Raw genomic sequence first — 27,418 nt, forward strand, 5'->3', positions numbered from 1 at the left:
GGTGGTGTAGACGGGTCCGACAAAAAAATTCGGGGCAAGTCCAGAGCACTCGTGTTTGGTTCGCGATCTCGGTAGTGGTGCAGCAGAACGTGCCCGAAGGACTGCACGGACTGCGGTACATATGAGACCAGAGGGTGGTACGTCACAGTCGGCGCAATTGTAAGCTCGGCACCCAACCTCTACAACTCGACCTTTTGTCGGCGAGTGAGCCTGCCACGAATGTGTGAAGCACGCGGCAGGATGTGGAGCACTGCGGCGTCAATGGCCCCACTCTGAGGGATTGGCCGAGCATCGAGTTGCCGAAAATCGGAGAACAAATAACGCAACGTGCAGAAAAAAAAACGCCGTTGAGGATAGGTGGTGTGGTGGAAATTGGCAAGCGTATTTTATTAAACATTAAAGAGAAATTTGAAGAAATGCAAACAATACAAACCGAAACTAAATCAGGCGAGAAAAGAAACCATGTTCTCGTTTGCATTTTGCAATTCAATCGCACAACACCCAACAGCAAGTCAAGCATGCCAGTGAGAATTTTCCCATCGCTGTTTGTGAGAGTCGAGGCATCTAATAGTACCAAAGAACAGGTATATACGTTCAAGAAGGCGGAACGGCGTTTCTAATTTTTTTTTTTTTGCCAGCTGATAAATTGTTGACAGGCAATGAAAAACTGATCTATGGTTTCATCCTTCTCACAAACATAGCAATTTGGTCAGTGTGCCAGACCTGTTCGGTGTAAACAACAATTTGGAGATCATGTTCGACAACGTTACCTAGTGACGGTGACTTCAAGTATACCTGGGGGGAAAATGCTCGTGTTGTACGTGGGAGGTTTTCCGTACTATTATAAACACTGGACATCATGAGGTAGAGCTAACTATGACAGTAATGAGAGCTTAGCGCGTAGTGTCACATGGCGATCTAATCGTGTCTGAAGCTTGTTGTGCGATGACAGTCTTTTCAGCATGGACATTCTGAGCGCGGCGATGGTTCCACGTCTAACCAGGGCGACCAGGTGCAGTTATGGTATTCCGGGTAACCGCGCTCGTCCGCTTCGTTATTCGCCGGGCGAGGAGATAATATGGTCGCACGGTACGTTGTCAGTCTACCAAGTAAATCGTCACGCACCTGTAAAGAAAGAAAGTTAACGATGTATTGTATGCAAATTTCCTGGTACGAAAACCTCCCCATATGCCCGTGCTGTGTGCTTTATTGTTGCCAGCTTTCTTACGAAGTGGGCTTGTTTTACGGCCCCTTGTAAACTATACTCATTGCTTTCTTGTATTTTGCCCCCACCATCAGGTCCTTGACCTTGCCCTTGTAATTGGTAAGTGTCGTTGCATAAAATTAACAATTACAAGAGCACGAGAACGAGAACAATGACCAGGATAAACACCAACAAAAAATGAATGCGAAAACTACTTTACACGCGCTACAGTCAGTACACTGACCGCCTCAAAAAAGTGTGCAGGTTGGCGATACACAAAAAGTGCCCCTTGGTAAAAATTACTCGTCCGAGGTCGCACGCGTCATGGTGGAGCCACATACAATATTGTAGCCTCACATTAACACGTGTTTAAGCGTTCAATGTACGCCTTGATGACAGCAGCATATAGCTGACACGAATGTCGCTCGTGCTCTTCTTTCCATTTTCGTATTTGTACATTCCAATTAAAGAAAGAAACATTTGAATTTCCCATCCTTTCCTTGGCTTCCTCGTTCCCTAACTTCATGCGTTGGCTTCGTTTATTTTGCGGAATGTGCGCTATTAAAATAGGAGCACTACGCCGAGTAAAGCAGCGTAGATGGCACTTGACACCGTACCTCACCTCAACTGCTAGCCTCGTGGTGAGGTAGAATTGCAGAATTTGTTTTTATTCTGCCTTGATGCGAGGTTAACTGACACACGCCATTGTTCAAACATTTCAACAGATGGCAGTGCGCTGTGTTGGGCGGGTAGTTGTGTCACGTGCCGCCGTATGGTGCCCTGAAGCCCGGCATGACGACAGGAAATCGCAGCTGCTGCAATGAACCCGACGTTGATCGGCGCGCGTTGTTCGCGAAGCTAGGTGTTCTGATGGTACATTTAACGCACGAAGTTGCAGGAACGGGGCTATGAGGTGGCAATTTGTTTTTCTTCTTACGGCTTGAGAACTCTAAGCAACACATCGCGCTGGTTGTATTCCCGATTGTGCGGTAACATACTACCCTACTCAGCAGATCGGTCGTCTGGTCGCTCGCTAGGTCGCTTACTCGTATGCTCATTAACTGGAGTGACAACCGACAGGCCAACTTAACCGGACCGGGCTGCGTTTTCAGAATTGCTAGTAGGTACGGTGGGGCGTGGCACTTTTGACGGAGCTCGACGTTTCTGCGCAGGCGCGAGTAAGAGCGGGCGCGAGAGAGAAAATCTGGGGGCTCTTGCTCCTTGAATATATGACTCAGCCTAGGCACTACAGAGGAGGTTTCTTAGAGCGCGTTGTATACGTTTGTCCCCTAGACATGCCGGCATTGCGGAGTGCGGTCGAGTTGGTTTATACGCTCCGCCGCTGGCTGCCCGCGCGGTGAGGCAGTGGGCGCGGACGCCGCTTGGTGATCGCTGTGTCTGAAGAGAAAATGTTCTGACTGGTGTTATAAAAGTCGCGGGTCGCTTTTTCCGTCGCGGTGATAGATCGGATTTTTTACAAGCACTGCTCCAGGAGGGCACACGTAACCGGCAAACGGAGGCCTCAGGAAAGCACCTGAGGTTATATTAAAGCAGGCGGCGGATCTCCGGGGCACCCAAGCGCTAGCGGGGGATCAAAGCTGGAAGCAGGGCGGCCCGTGGGTTGGGGCCGCAGAGGCCGAAGCGGTGCAGGGGTTGTTCGCTTAAAAAATTGGCTGTCCGCGATAGCTGACAGCCGATCTTATACTGCCCTGGAACGCTTCGGCCTCTGCGACCCCCAACCCACGGACCAGTCCGGCTTCTAGCTTTGATGCCCCCATTGCCGCTTTGGTGTCCTGGAGGCACCGCCAATAATACGAAATAATGACGCGTTGTTTTCATTGGTAAAAACATGATCGAATAAATATAATTGCCTCGAGCCGCCAACTTGCGGTGGTAAGTTCAGCACTACCGCGCCCCGCGAATTCTGCCGGCACGCCTAGGGGCAAGCGCATACAACGCGCGCCAAGAAACTTCTCTGTAGTACCTAGGCAGAGTCGTATTTTCAAGGAGCAAAACACCCCACATTTCTCTCTCGCACCCGTTCTTACTCGCGCATGCGCGCAAACGTCCGTCGTCTCCGCAAGTACCGCGCCCCGCTGTACCTACAAGCAGTTGGAAATATACGACCGGGCTAGACCGAACCGACCGACCAACTCACACGCTTCCTCACTCACTCACTCACTCACTCACTCGCTCGCTCACTCACTCACTCACTCAGCCACTCGGTCCCCCCCACCCACCCACCTACTCACTCACCCAATCGTTCACTCACTCACCTAGTCACTCGCTCGCTCGCTCACTCACACGCTTCCTCACTCACTCACTCACTCACTCACTCACTCACTGCGCCTCACTCTCTCACCTCGGGTAAAGATGATGCCAGATTGTTAATCTCGCACGGGTCGCTGAAGATGTCGAACACGAAGACGGCAGCACAGGGGTCAAAGTCGTCCGCCGCGGGGTCGTCTGCCCCGTCGGCGCTGCACGTGATGGTTGCCTCACGGCGCCAGTCGGCCCTCGGGGCAGAGTGGCGGCGGGACCCCGAGTCGGAGGACGCCTCCTGCAGAGCTTTCCAGGCCTTGGACGATTCCATGAGGGCGTCCAGGTCGACCTCTTCGGGAGGTTCTCCTTCCGGCAGGGGAATTCGACTGTCGAGTAGCGCGTCGCAGTATCCCTCGGAGCGGTTTACCAGTTTGTACCTGGGAGTACAGACAGTTTCGTACAGAGGTTGTATACCGACCTCCCGCACACGTTCTGCGCTGTTTGCGCAACTACGAACCGGAGAAAAAAAAAGAATTTGGTATAGGCCTCGAGCCCGTTAAAGGAAAAATGCCACGAAGTCTTTCTTCCGCGGCCGCCAAATAACTGAGGTGACGCAGAGAGCAGACTCAAAAATGGCGACGTTGTCAACACAGCGGTCAAGAAAACTACGACGCATTCTATGGGAGGCGAAGAACACGGGGAATGTCCACTAAAATTCCTTCGCCGACGGTCAAGTGAGAGTACTCAGTACATCGAATAATTTAACCAAAATCATCTCTTTAGTGTACTTCTTTTGTAGTTCTACAAAATATAATTGTGTACTTTATTGCATTAAGGGAGTAACCTTTTTCTGCCCACAGGACTGCAGCTTTCATGTTTGTATCACGAACGACTCAAATGCTGGCGTGTTATTGTCACAGATCCTGCACCGTACAGATGAGCACGCCGTGTAGAACATCTCAAATCTGACCACTGACAAGACACCTGGCGCCAAGACACCCGCCAGTACGCGCCGCATCCGAGTATCACCCTACGAGTCCATATGGGCATGCTCTGAGGGGCTTCACTCCCCCTGATAGCAGCTGTACTTTATTGAGGAACTAAGGCAAGTTGGCTCGCGTATACGACGTCTACCTGCGTATACTTGCGTGGTTGGTGAAGCTACACGGAAACGTTATTTGAAAACAGTGAAAAGACGAACAAATTCAAAGCAGCAAGACAGACGTGTCACTTATACAGGTCTTCTAATTCTTTCTAATATGGCACGCTTCCAATATCTCTCTCGCAAGTGCATACCCGCTCTTGCCCAGAATTGTAATGCTAGATAGTAACCCCTCACAGGACCACCGATTGTAATAGCTATTTGAATCTGCGTTTCGTTTGAAGTTTGCGCTTTTCTTTATTTCTTTCATAATGAACCAACAGGCCTGTCAACGTGATCTTGGGTTGCAGCGCGAAGGGACACGGACACACACTAGAACCTGACAGGACGAGCGCTTACTCTCAACTAAAATTTTATTGAAACGAAAAATATATATTAATGTGATTGAAAACAACCGCAGCATAAGAACACGACAAGGTATAACGACATCAGTTAAATAATCAGGAGGTAAGGAAGTCAAAAAAAGGAAGCAATAAAGACCTTATATCTTGTCATGTTCCTATGCTGCGGTTGTTTGCAATCACATCAATATATGTTTTTAGTTTCAATAAAAATTTTAGCCGAGAGTTAGCGCTCGTCCTGCCTGATTCTAACCTGTGTCCGTGTCCCTTCGCGTTGCAACCCAAGATCATGTTACCGTACCAAATCGCCCAGCTTTCTATCCCTTTGCAAGCCTATAAACGCATATTGTTAAAATAACATCTGTTCCTTCCTTTGAAAAAAATCTGCAGTAAAAAGGAACATTTTCGTTTCTTATTGCTCTTTCACATTAATTTTTACAGTACTATTGAAAGCACTCTCACCAAGTTTAAGGAATGGGTATTGACAAAATTTTTTCATTAACAACATTAAGCGCTCCTTGGCAGACGAGTGCAACTGGTAATAGTTAATTTAGCGGATCTGACTAAAATCCCTCCCCACCGCCTACGAGATTTTCATTGGTTCACTGGTGCCGCCTTATCTCGCACGTCGTTCCAAGAAGCCACGCTGGTTCCCAAAGCTACATGTTCTGCGCCATTTCTGGTGAGTGGCAATGACAACGCGTTTCAATATCAGCATCAGTAACGTGTATTATTTTACGAGCTCTTCTTGACTCAACTCGTATTGGAATACTTCAACGGTTGGACTATATATATATATAAACGAGAAGAAAGGGGGTTAACCGAGGGACCCGATATTATATATATATATATATATATATATATATATATATATATATATATATATATATATATATATATATATATATATATAAACACTCCTAAGGTTAGCACTCCAAGGTTAACATTGCCTAACACTACGCTAACACTCCCAAGGTTAGTTATAGCAGTAACACATAAATACTCAAGAAAGTGGATGGGGAGAAACTAGCTTAATTGGTTAGAGCATCGCACGCGTAATGCGCAGACGTGGGATCGTTCCCCACCTGCAGCAAGTTCTTTTTTCTTCCACTTTCATCGCCGTTAACTCATCATTTCTTTAATACAATTAGTCAGTACAAGTAATTTTCCCTATGTTTGCCTTGGTGTCTTTGTTAGCTTCTCACGATATGGTTCCATCTCTCTCTCTCTCTCTCTCTCTCTCTCTCTCTATATATATATATATATATATATATATATATATATATATATATATATATATATATATATATATATATATATATATATATATATATATATATATATATTGTTACGTCACAACCAAAATGGCGCCAGTCAGAAGAAGACGATTTGGCGTGTTGAGGTGAAATCGGTCTCGACAGCCGTCTTGTTTATGCATCGTTGTCTCTCTTGCAAATATCGTAAATACATCTTCATATGTGACTTCTTCAAAGTAACAGATTGGTGGAGGTGCGGGGTACCCACGAGAAACAACGGAGCTCTGCAGTGGTCATCTCGAACTGCACAACCTGATGGACGGAAAAGGACCCGATATGGCGTGGCCCTCATCAACGCCTACAACGCCGATGGTTGTGGTGGCTCAGCCGCGGGATCCAGGAACGTTCTGCGGCACCGACCACCTCGACGTAGAAGGCCGGATCGCCACGTATTAGCGTGTAAGCGCCCACAACAAATGGGATTTGACGATCATGTTGGCTAACTTGGTCCTCTACCTGCAATTCGCGGCCAAGGTGTAGTATGACAACCACGAGGAAGAGCTTAAAGACTGGGACACGTCCAAAGCGAAGCTGAGGGACTTGTGCGGCCATTCCACAGGGTGGAAGAGCACCGCTAAGAAAGAACTAGCGGCTCACGCCCAGACGTCCACAGAATCGTAGGTCTCTTGCATCCACGACGTGCTGGCTATGTGCCGTAAGACCTACAGCGATATGGCTGAGTCAGTCAGGGTTGGGCATCTACTGAAAGGGATCGCTGACGATGCTTTCAACCTGCTCATGTTACCGCCGCATTACATGACCTGCCCAGCTCCATTTGTTTCTCTTGATGTCAATTAGAATATCGTCTATGCCCGTTTGCTCTCTGATCCAAACTGCTCTCTTTCTGTCTCTTAAAGTTATGCCTAGCATTCTTCGTTCCATCGCTCTTTTCGCGGTCCTAAACTTGTTCTCAAGCTTCTTTGTAAGCCTCCAAGTCTCTGCGCCGTATGTCAGCACCGGTAAAATGCACTGATTGTATCCTTTCCTTTTCAATGATAACGGCAAGCTCCCATTCAGGAGCTCCCGATGTCTGCCGTATGCCATCCAACCCATTTTTATTTTTCTGTGAATTTCCTTCTCACGCTCCGGATTCTCTGTGATTAGTTGACCTAGGTAAACATACCCCTCCACAGACTCTACAGGATGACTTGCGATCTTGAACTCTTGTTCCCTTGCCAGGTTATTTATCATTATCTTTATCTTCTGCATATTAATCTTCAACCACACTCGAACACTCTGTCTGTTAAGGTCCTCAATCATTTGTTCTAACTAGTCTGCATTGTTACTGAACAGAAGAATGTCATCGGGAAACCAAAGGTCGCTGAGGTATTCGCCGTCGATCCTTACTCCTAATCCTTCCCAGTTTAGTAGCTTGAATACTTCTTCCAAGCACACAGTGAATAGCATTGGAAAGATAATGTCTCTCTGTCTGACTCCTTTCTTTATAGGCATCTTCCTGCTTTTCTTGTGTAGAATTAAGGTAGCTGTAGAACCTCTCCTCTATAGATATTTTACACGGTATTTACGTAAGCGTTCTGTACTCCTTGATTACGCAATGCACCTATGACTGCTGGTATCTCTACTGAATCGAATGCCTCTTCGTAATCTATAAAAGGCATACAGAGAGGTTTATTGTACTCTGCGGATTTATCGATAAGATGAATAATGACATCGATGTGATCCATTGTAGTGTATCCCTTCCGGAAGCCAGCTTGTTGCCTTGGTTGACTAAAGTGCAGTGTTGCCCTTATTCTATTGGAGATTATTTTGGTAAATATTTTATATAATACTTGGAGTAAGCTAATTGGTGTATAATTTTTTTAATTGTTTAACGTCTCCCTTTTTGCGGACTAGAATAATGCCTGCCTTTTTCCAGTTTTCCGGGACCCTTGCAGTCGATAGGCACTTCGTATAAAGAGCCGCCAGTTTTCCAAGCATTATGTATCCTCTATTTTTGATTAAATCGACTGTTACTCCATCTTCTCCTGCCGCTATTCCTCGTTTCATGTCTTGGAAGGCCCTTCTGACCTCATCGCTAGTTATAGGAAGAGTTTCTGTATTCTGTTCATTACTGTTGCTAATGGAGGTATCCTGACTCCTCTGGGTACTGTACAGATCAATATAGGAATCTTCCGCTTCATTTACTATATCTTCGAGATTGCTGATGATATTACCCTGCTTATCTTTCAGTGCATACATCTTGGTTTGCCCTATGCCAAGTTTCCTTCTCACTGATTTAAGGCTGTGTCCATTTATTACGACTTATACAGTTTTTATTACACTATAGTTTCGAATATTACTTATTTTCGCCTTGTCTATCAGTTTTGACAGTTCCGCGAATCTTATCTTATCTCTTAAGTTGGACACTTTCATTCTTTGTCGTTTCTCTATTAGATCCTTTGTTACTTGGGATAGCTTGCCTACTGGTTGCATTGGTGCCTTGCTTCCCACATCAATTGCTGCTTCTGAAGGCAGCCTAGTTACGGTTTCATCCATTAGCTCTACGTCAGCATCATCTCTCTGCTCTAATGCTGCATATTTCTTTGCAAGTACCAGCCTGAAGTTGTCTGCTTTTACCCTTACTGCCTCTAGGTTGACCTGTTTTTTCTTGGCCAATTTTACTCTTTCTCTGTTTAAATTGAGGTGGATACTGGCTCTCACTAACCTATGATCACTACAATTTACCCTACCTCTTACTTGAACATCCTGCACTATGCTGGGATCGGCAAAAAGTATGAAATCAATTTAATTTCTTGTTTGACCATTAGGGCTTTTCAAGGTCCATTTTCTGTTGCCACGTTTATTGAAAAAAGTGTTCATTGTGCTCAGCTTATTGCTTTCTGCGAATTCTACCAGCATCTCACCTCTAGTGTTTCTAGAATCGACACAGTAGTTGCCATTGCCTGTTCACCCGCCTGCTTCCCCCCCCCCCCCCTTTTGCATTGAAGTCGCCCATTACTACAGTGTACTAAGTTTGCACTTTTGTCATCACTAATTCAACACCTTCATAAAACTGAACTACTTCCTCATCACCATGACTGGATGTTGGAGCGTAGGCTTGTACTGCCGTTAATCTATACATCTCATTTAGTTTGTCTGCGACTACAGGTACCCTCTAATTAATGCTGTAAAATTCGTCTATGCTGCCCAATATGTCCTTATCTATTAGTAATCATACCTCGTATTGCTTCTTATCTAGGAGACCTCTACAGCAGAGAACAAGTCCGTTATTCAGCAATATACAGGCCTCCTGAGTTCTTCTAATCTCACTAATGCCGATGATGTCCCAAACGACGTCTGATAGTTCCTCAAAGTGTCGTGCTAAGCTAGCCTCACTCGAGAAGGTTCGGGTGGAAAACGTTGCACGGGTCAGTTTACAACATTTACTCAGCCCTTCTAGCCACAATGTTGGCGACATTGAGGCCAAATTTATCTAATTCTTAATGGCTTCTTTATCTCCGTTGAGGGACGCTAGAAAAAAAAAGAAAGCCGGCAACACTGGCTGGCGCGCTCTCAATCAAGGCTATCGCTCCGCGCCCGCAATACCAGTTGCGCAATGCCGGCAGGTGTTTTAAAGGCCAGACAGCTGCCAGAGCACTTTAGCTCAAGCTACTAGCAGACAGCTTGAGTTACTAGGTCAAATAGCTTAGATACATACTGCAAAGTGGGTAAAGTTTCTAAATAATGATTATCGCATTAAAGCAGTTTGCTTAAGGATATGCGTCAGTCTGCTTCTAATGACTACTAAACGCAATAAAAACATTGCAAGTAAAGTGCACACTAAATAAAACTGTAAAACATTTCATCACAAGCGTTACGCGGCAAATAGCTCGCGTTAAAATATATTCTCACATTGTGAAGGAGCGGACTCCTTTTACGTCATATTGCGCCGTTGCCGGCGGAAAACATGAACGATGCGACGGCACGAACGAACCAATGGACTCATTTGCTATACAATAACCACCCTTCATAGTTAGAAATGGTGCAATCAAATACTACAGTTATGCTCCTTTGCTCCGATTTGAAAAATATGAGGTCATATCGGGTCGGCGGTTTTCTGATAAAACAATTTCTGCGTTTCTCGTGTCTTTTAGCGGGATGGGTTCGTGCAGAGTTCACGACACTTGTCTAGAACGTGCTCCTCGGGAGAAGGCAGCCGCCAGATAGTGTGGCGACCAGCAGGGCGAGACGTGAAGAGGCATCTCATGAGTGCAACCGTGCACAATCGCATCCAGATGGTTTAGCCCCACGTATTATCGCCTTGTCATCAGTGAAGTCACGAAATCGCATTCTCGACAAGTGTCAGTTGACCACCGTGCGAAAGTTTTCTATCGGATAATTTATCTCTTGCCTGCCGGAGATGATGGCAGCCGCCTCGTTCCGGCCTTCAATCTCCAGGATTACGTCCCCGCGGTCGATGCATTTGCGCTCAGTCAGCGCCTCCCACTGGCTCTTTCCGTCCACGTCGCCGAGGTCCGAAACGTCTCCACCTTACAGAAAGAACAGTAAGTGCGGAAGTAATAATAATAATATTTGGGGTTTTACGTGCAAAAACCACTTTCTGATTATGAGGCACGCCGTAGTGGAGGACTCCGGAAATTTTGACCACCTGGGGTTCTTTAACGTGCACGTAAATCTAAGCACACGGGTGTTTTCGCATTTCGCCCCCATCGAAATGCGGCCGCCGTGGCCGGGATTCGATCCCGCGACCTCGTGCTCAGCAGCCCAACACCATAGCCACTGAGCAACCACGGCGGGTAAGTGCGGAAGTGAATAGGCTTCTAAAACTGTAAGCCCAACTGCAATTAAACTTTGCGTTGGCTAAATTGGTAATAAATTATAACCGTATAGCACTATACTGGCGCAACCTTGGCAAAGGTGGAAGGCTGGCAATCGTCGATTTTCTTTTACTGGAGGCCTTAAATAGCGCTAAAGCAGACGATACTTGCGTCTGGTGGTTAACATAAGCCGTGAGACCCAGCGTAATGGCTCCGAGATTTGTCAGCGTTCTGCGGGAAGCCGCAGGCGCCAGCTAATCTCGGAGGTCATGCCCAAGAGCCGCGCCTTTTTAGTCATGCGGCGCGCCCGGCGAGTGGTAATGGTGGTATTTTTTTCACTTTAGGTATGAAGACTTAGCTTTTTACTTAGTCTAACATTGCATTGTAGTTCTTTTATGTTCGGCGATTTGCTGCAAGGCATATGTACGAAACATTCAGAAATTGCATAGAATAAATTCACGCGCACGCACGCGCGCGCGCACACACACAAACGCGCACCCTTTTAGGACACATTTGAAATGTAAATTTAAATTTGAAATCGCTATCACTAAGCCCCGCCCACCTTCAGCTGCCTCCATTTTGGTGTAGTCCGCCTGACGCCTGAAAGTGCGGCATCACTGCTGTGCCGTCAGCTCGGAAATAGTTCGAGACCACATCGGACGTATCGCTTCGCATGCTCAATATTCGTTTTGCATATTTAGCCTGTGAAGAGAAGCTTAGTTTTTTGTCGACGGACGCACCAAGACATTACAATCCATCGACCCTGGGCAATGGAGCATCCCGAAGGGTGTATGAAAATTGCACATCTTTTTTTCCACATATACCCTATTACGTAGTTTTGGAAGCATTTAAGAACAGCTTATTGTGTCTGCACCAGTCTGAAAGTGGAAAAAATGACGTCTTTTTCGAGGTAAATGCAGTCGCGAACATTGATGACAGTCTTAAATAGCTTCAGGTTGTCAGCATATATAAGGAATGAAGAGCGCCGAATAGATGAAATGTCATTTATGAGCACCAGGAAGAGAACAGAGGCAAACCTCAGTGTCCTTCCACTCTGTGAAGAAGGATGACCAGCGAAGCTGTGTATGTGGGCCTATTGATGGCGAACTGCCCCTCCGCCGCGGGTCAGCCCGGTATTTCACTATCTCTCGGATTTTTGTCTACACGCGGACACGATAGCGGGGAAGTAGCCCTTAACAGCATCGCTGGAAAATTGATCCCTGAGGAACTGCGCTAGTGACCTCATAGCTAATAGAAATCTGCCTATTAATGCGAACGAAGTGTCGACCGTTTGCGTAGGCAATTTGTTGCGAGGGTAGTGATGGATGAAGTTCTGGAAATCTGCGTGAGCTTTGTAATAAGGAGCTTATGGCAAGCTACATGAGATACTTTGCTTAAGTCAAAGTCGAAAGCGTCCAATGGGCCCCTTCTATGGACCACACTGGAAGCTTGAGTCATAAATGTGACCAAGTTCGTTGTCGTGGAGCTGCCCGCTACACAGCCATGCTATTTATCTATTAAAATGTTCGTAGCACCAACAAAACTGCGGGAATGCGATATAGATTCAGACACTTTTGACGCAACGCAGAGGGTAGGTAGATATAGGGCGCCTATAACGTAAAGCTATTCCAAACTTTTCTATTGCAGTTTTGCAATCGGCCTTCCACGATTTGTCAAACATTTTTTTTGGACCACCTCCACTTCGCCTGTCTGTCACACGACGTCTCAAAAACCACGATAGCTCCCCATCTGATATGACGTGCACACACTGATTATGCGTGATTGGACCGAACAAAAAAATTTATTTTTCATTCGACACCCTTTTGCCATTAGCCCTCTGCTATTGGTCAAAACATTTCGGGCTGCACCCACTTCACCTGCCTGTCTCGCGACGTCACAAAACCACGAAAATTCACCGCGTCAATGTGACGTGTACGCATTAGAGATGCATTAATATGCCGAACAAAGCTGAATTTTTTGCTGAATAGCCGCAGGCTTCCCCGTTCGGGAAGAAATAGATGACTGCCCACTGATTACTCTGGCACTAGCTACTGGGAGTGGTCGCGTGTCATGAATTTATTTGCGTATAATAAACATTTCACCGTGCCAGTATAACGTTATCGAGCTGTTTCGCACGTATACGACATGGCTCTGCCAACTCTTGTTCGGTGAGGATCCGTTCTGGCGGCATTCTTAATCTTCCGTTGCATGCCGCTGCGATTTTCAATAAGCCACCGCAAGCTAAGTAAGGGGAAGCGTACAAATCGCAGACACCGGCATCACCCTCTTCATGCGGTTATCGATTTTCAGTGCAGTGGCTGGGCCCCATGGAATCCCTCTCCACTTGAGGGTGCTCACCGCCTCTTGTCAGCCAATTAGATAAGACAAGCCGCTCATTGTAGGAAGTGTTATTCATTTTAAACGCAGAGAAAGGTCACCTCCAACAAACTAAGAGAGCGTTTAATTGGGCTGTTGAGGCAACGCTGCGGGTCACCGCCCGATGCTTGCGTCGGCGGTTACGCAAATTTGACGTGAGGAGATCGGAATAAAAACGTATTGGAATAGTTTTACGTTATAGGGCCCTTAGATTGGCAGTTAGTGGATGCACGTCTAGCACCCGATTTGAGTACGGATACTACGAGTTCTACCTTCGAAGCGCTGGGAAACCTACTCGACTTTAGCGGACTGTTGAGCATACTAGTGATAAACGGGACAAGTATGCTTCCGTATGTCTTAAGCAGTGTGGGACGTATACGATCAGCGCCACAAGAAAGGGGAAGTTTGTGGCACTTCGCACACTTCAGAACAAAATCGTCACGGAGTGATAGCGTACACAACATAACAGACTGAGTGGGAAGTTTATTTGAGGTAGAAGAATCATTTACACTATATACAGAACAGAAATGTTCTGCAAACGCATCAGCAGTGTTCGAGAAAATATCGACATGGTAATCAACAAAACACAAATCTTCGGCTCTCTTTTTAGAAGAGTGAAAGCGCACTTAGCTCTAGAAGTTTATTGAATTACGTGACATGCTGGCTTCAACACGTCCAAAGTGGTTACAGTGATCAGCGTCAAAATAATATTTTCAAAGACAGCCCCCGACAGCACCTAAATTCAAGTTTTCACTTCTCCTAAGACCTGTTTGCCCTGCTTTTCAGTGTGCGCTGTCTTTCAGTTTTATTGCCAGTTTAAGTTCTTTATAAAACCAATGAGGCTACTTTGGCTTTTTGAACGGTTTTGTAGGTATGAATGTGCACATGCCATCTTCAATGACATCTTCAATGACTTTCGTAAACAAGTTACCCTGAATACAACAACAACAACAACAGCAACAACAACAACAACAACAACAACAACAACAACAACAACAACAACAACAACAACAACAACAACAACAACAACAATAATAATAACAACAACAACAACTTTATCTTTATCCCGAGCTTTAGTGCGTTCATTCAGCTATCGACGAGCTCGTGTGCCGCTGCATCGTTCGCACCATAATACCTGCCGCGTAGCACTATTCGTGAACCGAGGGACTGCTACCAATGTCAATGTCAGTGCTACCAATGTCAATGGTAGCACTGACGTTACGATTCAGTGGAACCCTTTCAATTTCTTTTGGACATCAGTCATACAGGAGGTGAGAAACAGTCATGCTCACGCACTTAACGCAGTGGACCCACCACTACGATTTATAGTGGGCCTATATTTACTATGCAGGTATAAGCGATTTGGTAAACAGATTACATATAAGGGCACCGTCTGTTGTTCCTTGCAAAGCACTGAGTATAGTACTCCAGATTCCATATAAGGGCACCGTCTGTTGTTCTCTGCAATGTACTGAGTATAGCACTTCGAAGTTCTGATGATGCACTGTGATATGTTTTATGACTCAAGCGCTATCTGCAAGGATTTGCTCTACTTATTTGAAAGCTCGTGTCCATTCCAAAGGGTTTCCGAGGGCATGTCGACAACCTTGTCACTTCCCGATACTCGTAGCCCATGCTCATATCTCTTTCAGAGAATGCCTTCAAATTACTGAAAAGAAAACTGCACGACTCGGCATGAGAGGAACCCAAGCAAAACAGCAGAGCACACAGTGGCCGAAGCAAGCAGTTCCGCTTGATATAGGCGCTGTGTCTAAAGGCCCGAAAAGATGATAGGCCTCAGGTGAGCATCCTTGTCTTGTTCTCGGCCCCCTAAAAGCTGCTGGGCTTATGAAAAACAAAACACAAAAAGGTGTAGTACCACGTAGCTACCGGACTAAACACTGAAGGCCACAGGTCAGATGAGCAGAAGGCATCGTGCAGAAGGTCGCACTTCCGGGCGGCAAACGCTATGTTGGGCAGAACGGACTTTGCCTGAATGGCCGCCTACGTGAACGTGAGATTAATGTCAGGCGGGGCGGCGTAGGAGACCATTTTGCACCACACTGCACAGAGTGTGGCTGCATGCCAAAGCGTCAAGGCTGCGTTATTGTAGGCAAGAACGGGGAGAGAACTACAAGATAAATAATTTAGGCTCCCGGGATGGCGTGTCATGGAACTATTGGCATAAGTGTGTCATCAAGTGCCTTCACTAATAAAGAGTTCATTTGAACATCACATGTTCTGTCGATAAGACGTAGTAGTAACAATATTTCTAGGCGGTATGGTTACGTGACAAAGATGCGTCTGAATTTTTCACTTCGTTGTTTTCATTGCACAGTCCTATAAACTTTTCTGCGAATAAAATTAGTTGGGAAAGTCATCACTGTCCTTGCAGTTTCTTATCTGTCTACATTTAGCCTTGGTGTTGCCTTGGTGTCGGATTCACCAACTGTTATAGACATATGATAGATGCCAGTGATACTACTAATAATAATAATATTTGGGGTTTTACGTGACAAAACCACTTTCTGATTATGAGGCACGCCGTAGTGGAGGACTCCGGAAATTTTGACCACCTGGGGTTCTTTAACGTGCACCTAAATTTAAGCGCACGGGTGTTCTCGCATTTCGCCCCCATCGAAATGCGGCCGCCGTGGCCGGGATTCGATCCCGCGACCTCGTGCTCAGCAGCCCAACACCATAGCCACTGAGCAACCACGGCGGGTGCCAGTGATACTAGCCCAAACTGTGAATGCTGTGAGGTGCCAGAAACACTTGAACATATAGTTTGTGTGTGTCCTGCCTACGCGCATGAACGACAGCAACTTATCTATTCCATTGGAAAAATCCAGGAGAGACCGCTATCGGACGAGTTTCTTTTAGGTCCTTGGCCTAATGCAAACAGCGCAGCCCTGGTAACAAGAGCCGCTATAGCTTTTCTCCAAGCCACTGGGCTGGACGGACGGCTTTAGAGAGGCCACAACTTTGTGAATTTGTATATACGCATCTCTTCCTTATACCATCATCATTCATCAGCCCTTTCCCTTCGCGTCCCTCTTCCCCAGTGTAGAGTAGCAGGCCAGAGCAAGTTATAGCACAGGCTGACCTCCTTGCCTTTCTGTAAATAAATTTCTCTCTTTTTACATTTGGCCTTGCGCTGTAAGCATATATAGGATAGATTTCTTCCTTGCGAAAAAGTGCAGTTGGTGCAGACGCGCCGTTCATACAATTTTCTTCCTGCCGATAATATTTATGAGGAATAGTTCTCGTGTTAGTTTGAAATGAATAAAGAAGCATTTTAGTCTATCGCAGATGGTCGCGTGCCAAGGTTGGGACAAGGTGACATGGAACGACTCGCCCATTAGTCAATTCACTCGCAGAGTTTGCGCCCAGTACCTGCGGCCGCGTAGAAAGTCGGCGCCCAGTCGACGATGTGCATCACGTGCTGCGATGGCGGCCGCGGCAGGCGGCCGCTGCGACGTCCGTACCAGAAGGCCGCCGGTGTCCGGACGCCTCCTTCCCAGACGTCCCCCTTGGCGCCGCGCAAGGGAAAGTTGTTGCCGGCGTTGGAAACTAATTGGCTGCTAAGCGGTGCGCCCCCGTTGTCGCCGGCGAACACCACGACGCTGTCGGCGAGCATACCTCGGGACTGCAGCGCCGCCAGCACCTCACCCACGGATCGGTCCATCACGTGGAGTGCGCCTGCAGAATGATAGCCACGTGGGTATGTTACGCAATGTTTTGGCAGTGTATCCTGGCTTACAGAGAAGCACGTGTGAACACGCGTGCGCGCACTGGCAATTTGCAATGAGTAAATGGGAATACGTTGGATGGAAAGATAACAAAGGAGGCGCGTACAGACAGGCATTTTATCGCGGGAGCAGTTTGGTTGCGTCTCCCGCAGACTTATGTTCTACGAAAAACTCCGTCACTGCGCGACACGGTGGCCCTTTTCAGGCCAAATGGGCAGTCACTTTGTGGCAGATTGGTTCCCTTGGGGGGTAGTGAGCGGTGTTACCGACTTTCGCTACCCTTTAATCATCTCACATCAGCAGCAAATTGAAGTCCTGATCTCTGAGGCTTTCACGAGATCCGCTCTCAATATCGGGGCATGGAGGGCTGGCTTAGGATAACTCATGCAGGCGGCCCGCGGCGTCACTGGCTGGGAATGGCGTAGCTAAGGCAGCACACGCTTTCCTTCATAGTGGCTTGCGCCTTGAAATGATTGAGACAACTACAGATGTCGACAACAGCAGGAACGCAGCTAATACACGCGTTGGCACAAAATGAATGAGGACACAAAGCCGGAAGACACAACACTGTTGCAGAATGCTTGCTTGTGCACTTGAAAAGAACAGAACAATACGCCCCAGTTTGTCGATCTTGTCGTTGCTATAAGCCAGGCCTGATATTCATAACGCAGAGCTGATCGACAGACTTGTTGGCAATTAGCTCACTTTACGTGTAAAAATCGATAGACAAAGGAGCAGGCGCTGTGCTAAACGACTTCAAATATAGTATCACGTAGTAGTGACGGTGAAGAAGGCAGCAAAACTGTGATTAAGGAAACTAGCGTTTTATTGGGCGAACTTGTGCCCTCAATATACACGCTATACTCAAAGCACAAGGATAGCGGCGAACACACTCGGCGATCGTCGTAAACCTGCTCAGCGGGTCAAGCGCGTCAGCTTTTATACATCAGTCATCAAATGTTTCAGAGTATTCGCTGGGACCCGCGTGTCTTCCACAAAGGTCTACATTATTCGCGTCGCGCATACATGCAATCAGATTACACAAGGTTCGGTGACAGACAGCGGATGGAACCATCGATAACATTGCAGAAACTTTCGATACACAGGCGCGTCCTGCGCTGTGCGATGCGATAAGATTTGTAAGGCAGTGAAAGGTGGTCACCCGATAAAGATAAAGTACACCTGTCAAAAGAACGACCAACCTGAAATAATCGATCGTCTTAAGAAGCATCATTCTGTTCCTCTCGTTTCTCTGCACAATGTGCTGATATGGTCGAAAATGAACACCTTATGTATGGCATAAATGGGAGCGCGCTATATGTGACACTAAAGGGCCGTTTATAGTCCGACGTAACGCGCGCGCGCGCGCGCGCTCGCGCACGCTACGTTACGTTGGCGAAAACAACGCCTTCTATAGTCCGACGCACTGCAGCGCCGACGTAACCGGCGGCTGCCAGCGCGCCCCGACGGGCCCGGCGCAAATTTGGCTCCTGCTCCATTCGCGCGCCGGCGCCGCCGACTGCGTCGACCCACAATGCATTGCGCGCGAAGAAAAAGGCGCCAACACAACTCCGCAGACGGCTTTTTCGGACGGCGCGCCACTTGGCGAACCTTCTGCGCATGCTCCGAAGATAGCAGCCTACGGCGCGCGCGTTGAAGTATAGAGGGGATGGCATCTCGGCTGGCGCAGCGCAACCGACGTAGCGTGACTGACCGCGAACGACGCTCGCCCGCGCGCCGATAACGTCGGACTATAAACGAGCCTTAAGAACTCAAGACACCAGAGGTAACTCTACACAGGAGCCCAAAATCATGGCTTCCATCGTGGGTCACGCAGCGTACCCCAGTGCCACTATGAGCGTAACAGTCCTCACGCTCTTCAATAAAGGAAGTCACTGTCAAATGCATACATGAGACGGAAACCCGCCTCAACTTGAAGTTCATACAAGCCACTTCTGTTGCCAACAATCCCGTCCCTCACATTTATGCCACCAATATGTGTGCAACTCACTGAATCAATCAACTCATTTTCCACTCCACTGATTCACTTCGGCCAATGCGCCTTTTCACACACGTAATAGGGAAACATTTTATTACGTCCCGTAGAGCCCGAGACTACAACAGCTACACAGCAAAGGAGGCCAAGGTTATCAGGGTACTGCATCAGCTTAGTATTCCCAACGACTCGAGCTTACACACAAGACAGGAATTTCAGTAACACTTCATTTGGGCTTAGTTGGCACATAATTCTGAACTTGACGTTACAGCGCAAACACCTAAGACGATCCACAAAAAGAAAGACACGACACACACTGGCACTGAGAGCTCTCAGCGCCAGTGTGTGTTATTTTCCAGGGTGTTTAATTTTCTGTGTTATTAAAACATCCTGTTAATAAAAGGTTGCTGCGCTTTACAGCTCCCCAAATTAAAGACTAAGTTATGAAACATAAATTGGTGCCGTAAATGTGTAAACGCAGACGCAAGAAAAGGCCTAGTCCGTTTCCCAGTATTCACTCAATGAAGATGGAGCACCTCTATACTCTCACGTTGTAGTAATGTCAAGAACAAAACACTCCCAAAAGAGTCAGTCACGAATGTTACTCATTATAAGATGAGCTTGCGCTGGAAAAGAAAATAACACTCAAGCATAACGATGGCAGCGCGCAAAGTGCTTCCTCTGATTCCGTTCTACGGATCAAGGCGTCAGTTCGTCAGATTGGAACACTCGTACATTGCAGCGCAATCTTGGGTCGTCAAATGTGATGGAGAATGTACGTCAGTATTCGCTTCACGCGCGCAGTCTGATAAGATAACGCTCTTTCGCTATTAAATCCGTGACAACATACTGGGTATTAGAAACACATGCAGGCGCATCTTGAGCTAAGTGATAACTTTGGAACTCACTCTAAAATCAGTTGCATCCTTTGGGGTGTGGTGTTTTTTTTTTCCCACAACAATAATCGTCACCTGTCTTGCCCGCGTTTCCTTTCATTAACGCTGTGAGCCCGGTACTTCCCAGTCACGAACGGCATGCGCGTTATCAGTGTAACGCAGCATTCTCGACAGTAAAGTAGCGAGCGCCGAGTTTTCAAGAAAGGAAACGCAAGCAAGGCCGATGATGATCATTGTTGTGGGACACATATACACCCCAATGGGTGCAAACAATTTTTAGAGTGCTGTGGTTAGACGCTAAAAAAGCACCCCCCCCCCCCCAAAAAAAAAGAAAGAAGATAACACATTTGCTTTCACTATTAGCTGAAACATAGTGCTTGTGGTTTAAAAAGCGCCCCCAACACTCCACAGCGGCGGCGACATGCAGGAAATTCAAGAGCGAACCACTTTCCAATTACTGGTATTTATCAAACCAGCATATCGTGGTTCAATGTAGCCTTGTAGTCCAGGGGCCAGTTCCACCACGAGTACTGTGTCGGAGCTCATTTTTCATGTCAGCATTAATTGTCACAAAATCACACTATTTTTTCTTTAGCTCTTATTATTAGACAACTAAAATACATCCGGTGAAACTCTCACCGTAATATTTCAGTACCTTTCGTTCTAACGTACATATCCGTGCTGATCAATATTTATTTATTTATTTATTTACATTACTCCTAAGGGCCCTCACACGAGGGTATTACATAGGGGGGGGGGGCACAAACATGAAATATACACAAGAAATAAAACTACATCAAATAAACATACACACAAGGAACATAAAATAAATAGATATGAACAAGGGGTACATGCACTTAGTCATGAAAACACAAGAACATTTTGCATAATATGTTAATAAGGGCATATAAGCATAAGTAATATCTAATCTGCTACCACTAACCGTTTTCTTGCAACAAAGTTTGGAAAGATGGTAAGTTAACTTCAGTAGCTATGCGTGATGGTAGGTTATTCCATTCTGGTATTGTGCGAGAAATAAATGATTTTGCGTAGAGCGACGAGCGGCACATTATTCGTTTCACTTTGTTAGCCTGGTCACGGCGCGGGAAAACTGCAGGGGATGGTGAAAAGAAGTCTTCGCGAAGCGTGGAATGGTGATAAAGTTTATGGACTAAGGTTACGCGAGCAAACTGGCGTCGACGTGATAGTGATTCCAACTCGGCACGTTGTTTTAACGATGTGACGCTGGTGAAGCGTGAATAATCGGAAAAGATCGGAAAAGATGAAGCGAAAAGATGAATGTTACAAAGTACTAAAAATGTGCCCAATGCTTTCCTCCAGGAAGCTGTTTTTATTCCTTATGATGCCAGGAAACCGAGCCTGATGCCACCAACACCCAGAAACCTAATCGGGAGCGCGCACAATGTTCTCGCACACCTTGTGCGATGTACCGTAGCGCTGAGGTGCTTCTTGCATAATGTATGAAAATCGGTTGTAAAGACAGACGTGCAAGGTTGGGCACATGTGCTTAAGCTCATGAACTTGATTTGCGCCAAGGTAACCTGTCCAAGCTTTCACACTTACTTTATAAGAAGTCTACAGCACCATCAATATGCCGGCTGCTTTTAACTGCACGGAACAAAACTGTTGAAACGAGACAAACAATGTTAACATCATTTTATCATTCGAGTGTTCAGATTGGTAACCTCTAGATGCGGAGTAAGTTGAGAAGTTGTTTGCGTAATTAGCAAAGCTACGTTAATTAAATTTTCAGTAATGGTTCTTACGTGGCTAAAGAAAATGAGCAGTTTGGAGCCCGTCCTGGAGATTATGCAGCTAAGCGAAAAAAATTCGACTAAACATGCTTCTGTAAGAGCCATGCGAACAAAACGTTTCCAAGTAAACGCTCTTGGAAGACGTAACTGACGCAGAAAAAGAGCATCTGTAATGTCACAGAAAGAACAGCACTTCACGACGGGACACAAAGGAGGAACCACACACAAACTGCGCTAACTTTAAGCGCTGTTCTTTATGTGATATGAAGCAACTAGCCCGTCAGTCATTCCTTCCAAACCTGTAAAGTCAACCTGACCACATCTAGCCTTTTGTGATGCTGTCATCAATAGTATGGCCCCGTACACTAGTTCCCCATGGACACATAGCCGCGTTCCGTTTTTATTCATGCTGCTTTCTCGAAGGCAAGCATTTTAAAGTTTTAGTGTCAATAGGGCAGTGAACGTGTGCCGCCGAAAGCTTGCTTGGTCGCAGAAGCGATGCATGACAGAATGATGGTGCAGATTTAGCGCGTCGGTGGCATCAAGACAATGCGCTGCCGCCGAGGGAAGGAAGATAACGAAAGCGAACAGCTTGCTAGCTGCTCACGGAGCCGTGCCGATGGTGGCGGTGCCATCATGACGAAATCTGAGGCGGCGATACTGAGGGCTGAGGCGTATTTTTTCTTTTATTCTTTTATTCCTTTTTTTACAACGAAGTCGTTAAGAGTAAGCTATACCCAGGGCCCAAATCCGACGCGGCCTATTCAAATCGATGTAAAACGCAGAAACTTTTTTCTGAGATAACCCCTGGGCCGATTTTAATGAAATTTGCTGGATTCGGGCGAGAAAGGTAAACTATAGTGACTATTGGAAGCGGAATTTCTATTTAAGGCTTGAATTCCGGTAAAAGATTTTCAAAACTCCGAAAGTGCAAAAAATACAGAAGCAAGAAGTTTACAAATAAATAACTCCGCATCAAGAACTGATATCGCGGTTCTGTAAACAGCATCCTTTAGACACTTCAAAGCGGACAAATCCAATATGCCGATTTCTATCTTACGTGAAGTCGTTACGTTGTGAACAAGGGTTGTGGAAAAGCTGTATTTCCACATTACTAATTTTTTTTAGATTCATGCGTAATACATCAATTTTGTCCGCTTTAGATGTGCTGTTAGATGCAATGTACAGAATTGTGATATCAATTTTCATTGCCGAGAGGCAGAGCTGTTAGCTTGATGGTTTCGTTTTCTGAAAATTTGCGATTTTGCCAATTTTGAATAAACAAATGATGACCTAAATCAAAAATTCTAAACCAACAGTCACTAGATTATAAGTTTTTCTTTTAAGTGCACAAGACGTTGTAAAGTTTGATGCAGTGGTTGTAGAGAAAAACGAATTCTCCTTTTACATGTGGTTAGATAGGACCACTAGAGCTAAAGGTTCCTCTTAAGGCCTACTTTCCCCACTGTCGCGTCCGCGTGTAGAGCAAAATCCCGAAGATAGCGTAATACCGGCCTGACCCGCAGCGGAGGTGAAGCAAGCGTTCAGCTCTCCCCATACGTAGGCTGATCCCGAATGTAACGCCATGCCAGGCCGACCTGCGGCGGACGTGAAGCAGGCATTAAGCACTCCCCATACGTGGGCCGATGCCGAAGACAATGCAATGCGGGGCCGACATACGGCGGAGGTGCAGTTCGCCATTGAGGGGCCCACATACATAGCTTTGCTGGTCATATTTCTTTACAGAGTGGGAGGGCACTGAGATTTTTTACTTATCAAACATCAGGTCATCGACGGCGAAACCAGGGACATCAAAGCCGTCCTCGGGCTCGACCTAGAAAGCGCCTTCGACAAAGTGACGCACTCTGCCATCCTCGCGCAGGTATCCCATCTAAACCTAGGCGAGAGGTCGTACGAATATTTCAAAGACTTCCTCACTGGCTGAACGGTGGAGCTCAGAGCCGGCGACCTGAAGACGGACGAGAAGACATTAGGGAGCCAGGGCACTCCCCAAGGCTCCGTCATCTCACCCATGCTATTTAACCTTGTTATGATTCAAGTTGCCAAAAGACTATGCCAGCTTGAAGGCCTGAAGCACACGATATATGCGGACGACATTACGCTGTGGGTGGAAGGGGCTGTGATGCCCGCATAAAATCCACACTACAGAAGGCCGTCGCCACGATCGAAGAGTCTGGAAGGTACGGGACTGCGTTGCTCCCCAAGTAAGTCGGAGCTCCTGCTTTACCAACCGATCAAAACGCACAGAATCAAGAAGCAAAGAAAACACGAAAAGATTAAGATCCGCACCAGGGATGGTAACACAATATCGACGGTCAGCGAGATCCGAGTCCTGAGCATGACGATGGAAGCGCTCGGCAGGAACGGAGACACCGTCACCCGCATCATGGGTAAGGCGGCCAACGCCACCACTGCTCAAGCGCGTTACCACCAAGAAGGGAGTCATGAAGGAGGAAAACTTCATCAGACTTATACACTCCTTCGTACTCTGCCACATAGGGTACGTGGCATCCTTCCACAAGTGTTTGAAAAGCGAAAAGAACAAGCTAGACATCCTAATCCGGAGGGCTTACAAGATACCACTCAGTCTACCCTAAACTACCAACACGAAACGTCTCGTCCGGCTGGGCATACACAAAACGCTTGACGAGATCGCCGAAGCGCAAAGAGCCGCTCAGTTGGAAAGGCTGTCATCAACAAAGGCCGGCAGAAAGATCCTGTGCAGTCTAGGCATCGGTTATCATGAACAGCAGGGACCAAAATGCCCCGTCCCCGACCACGTACGATGGAACGTGCGGGTTGACCCCTTGCCGAGGAACATGCACCCGGAATTCAACGAAGGCAGAACATGCGCTAGAGCCAAGGCACTGACGGACCTGCACGCGGAAGACACCGGCGCCAGATACGTGGACGCAGCCGAATATGCCGGCCGCAACGGCGTCGCGGTTGCGGTGGTCGACGCCGGAGGCAAAGTGCGGGCGACCGCCAGCACATCGAGCAAGCAAGTGGAGGAAGCAGAAGAAATAGCCATCGCCCTGGCCATCCTAGACCGAGAATGCCACATGATCCTCAGCGACTCCAGACAGGCGGTGAGGAACTTTACCGAAAGAAGAATTGCCCCAACGGCGGCACGCACCCTGTTCCGACAGGCAGACTGCGACAAGAGGACTCGAATCAAGTGGTTCCCGGCGCACGCAGGACAAGCGTCGTAGAAGCATGCCAATCGCAACGAAACGGCACACACCCGAGCGCGAGGACTAACCAACCGCGCCAAAGGCAACGGCTGCCCGCTGTGGTTTAGCGCCAAAGACCGGATGACCAGCTATAACGAACTGACCAAGGCTTTCGGCTGGCCCGCAGACTTCTCCCGCCACCCTGTAAAGGGCTGAGCAGGTCGCAGGCCGTGCTATTCAGGCAACTACAAACGAGAACGCTTCCAAGCCCGGCGCAATTGCATAGGATGTTCCCAGAATCGCACCCCCATGACAAGTGCAGAGCGTGCTGCAGGGAGACGGCCACATTCGAGCATATGCTATGGGATTGGTCCAAACATCCAAGCGAAGCTAACTCAGGGCGTATACCGCCGCAGCTTGAGGAAGCAACGCGGAGCGACGACCAAGAAAAACAACTCCAGGCCGTCCAGCAGGTCATCGAGGCGCTGGCTAGGCAGGAGCCTGGCGAGCCGCCAACGGCGAGCGGGGATCCTCCCAGAACCCCCGCCACGATGACGACGTAGGCGACATCCGAAGCGCGCCTTCGCGCTTTACTGCAGGCTTATTAAACGTTTTACCAATCCAATCCAATTACTTATCCGCGTGTGTCCTCTATGCGTCTGCGATGAAAACAAGCAGGTATGCATAGAAAATCCGAGGTGGGCGGCGGCAGGTGGTAGCGCAGAAATTCGCATGCCCAGCCGCTGCACGTACATGTATCTGCATTGACATGGGTTCGTGGTAGTGATAGCGACCAAAGCACTACTTTTTCTGTGCGCTCTAGCCATTGTGAAACTAAGAATGTAGTTGGCATGCCCAGCCACTGAATGCAAATTGCAGCAGTTACGAGTGGTGGAATCCCGCTGGGGCTGATTGTGAAGAAAGCTTCCTTTCCCTGTCCACTCTCGCGATGGTGAAGCTAAAATGAGGAGGAGGCCTGACGTACACAACGTTGATGGTCACTATAACAGAATGGATGGACGACCTGTGGAAAGGACAAAGCACACGAAGTTTTTAGCACTTGTCTTAGAGCAAAGCGCTACAATGGCTAGTATGCCCTCATGGGGATGGTAGACCGAAGTGCTTCTCACTGCTAACAGTGGACTGATAATAAGAAAATACTCCGTTCGCAGACACTACTCTGCACTGTAATTAGCAAAACAATATCAGTTTATAAACTGATAGTGTCAATTATCTGGTGTCCTTGTGTGTGTGGAGGGCATAAAGGTCCTGGCAATGAAATGGTAGTATCTTTGTTTTTGCTACAGTTGCACACAAACAAAATTCGTTGAAGTGATCGGACAGCGCTCTACCAGCGGAGAAGACCAACCCACAAATTAAAAATAATTGCTGGTTGCAGATCTTGCAATGTACTTTGCGCTTAGCTACTATCTGTAATATTTTTTTCTTTTTATGCTCTTATGAAGAGGAAAACTCCACATTACTACAATATCAACAACAGTACACAATACTGGGGCAACAGCAGTAGTACTACAATACTACACAGTAGAACTGGGGCAACGCGTTTGAGCGAAATGATTAGGTTTTTGGTCAAAGCACTGTGACAGGCGGGAAGAAATCGATGTCATGCCCGGTCGAAACAATACCATCTGAAATCTTATTTATTAATACATATTTTTTTGAAAAATCACTATAACCCTTTACACATTTGCTTCGTATTAGTTATATACTAGCTTGCCTCGTCAATCTCAAAAATGTATTGTCTTTCCGGGAGAAGGCTTTCGTGAAAAACGACGCGACATAACAGTAAAACATCGAGCAAGGTTCCTATCCAGATGATTGGCGAAATTGTGCACTGAGAACGTGTCGACTAGCGTGCGATTGAAAGTTGAATTATGATCGTTGTAAGCTTGCGTTGCGTCTAGCACGAGCGAGTAGTGTTAGCGATGACATTGGTGTGATAATGCTCAGCTCGGTCTGCGATTTGTTCTTGTGGATCTCCATATTGAACGTCGCAGTCGTCACGATGAGAGCACTCCAGTGACATTATTAGCTCAGTGGGCGGGGAAGACTCGAGTGGTAGCTCACCTTGAGGGTATTGGGTAACAATTATTAATGTACGTACTTTGCGATGATGAAAAATATGCAGAAACACTACTGGTGTTGTCTAACTATTCGTAAACAGGCCCCCAAATTTCAATTGGCCCACCCCAAACATTAAGTAGGCCCACCCCCAAATTTCAAGTTGGCACACCCTCAAATTTAAAGTCGGCCAGGCCCGATTTTCTTTTCGCCCAGCCTTAAACTTCAAGTTGGCCCAATCCCAAATTTCAATTTGGTCACCCCTAATTTTCAAGTTGGTCCAC

At 47.0% G+C, this 27,418-nt stretch overlaps 1 protein-coding gene across 2 annotated transcripts in view; it reads right to left on the reverse strand.

Moving 5' to 3' along the window:
- Positions 1-361: 361 nt before the first annotated feature.
- LOC139048074 (arylsulfatase B-like) overlaps positions 362-27,418 on the reverse strand; it is a 105,825-nt gene continuing 78,768 nt past the window's right edge. For both annotated transcript variants that reach the window (XM_070522471.1, XM_070522472.1), the window contains exons 8-11: positions 16,836-17,141; positions 10,637-10,775; positions 3,567-3,903; positions 362-1,125 (exon numbers count right to left, since the gene is read on the reverse strand). In XM_070522471.1, the coding sequence (XP_070378572.1) occupies positions 958-1,125; positions 3,567-3,903; positions 10,637-10,775; positions 16,836-17,141 (950 nt within the window). In that variant the 3' untranslated portion in view covers positions 362-957. The remainder of the gene's footprint in view (positions 1,126-3,566; positions 3,904-10,636; positions 10,776-16,835; positions 17,142-27,418) is intronic.

The sequence above is a fragment of the Dermacentor albipictus genome, chromosome 7 (genome assembly GCF_038994185.2).
Source record: "Dermacentor albipictus isolate Rhodes 1998 colony chromosome 7, USDA_Dalb.pri_finalv2, whole genome shotgun sequence".
Classification (NCBI taxonomy): Eukaryota; Metazoa; Arthropoda; class Arachnida; order Ixodida; family Ixodidae; genus Dermacentor; species Dermacentor albipictus.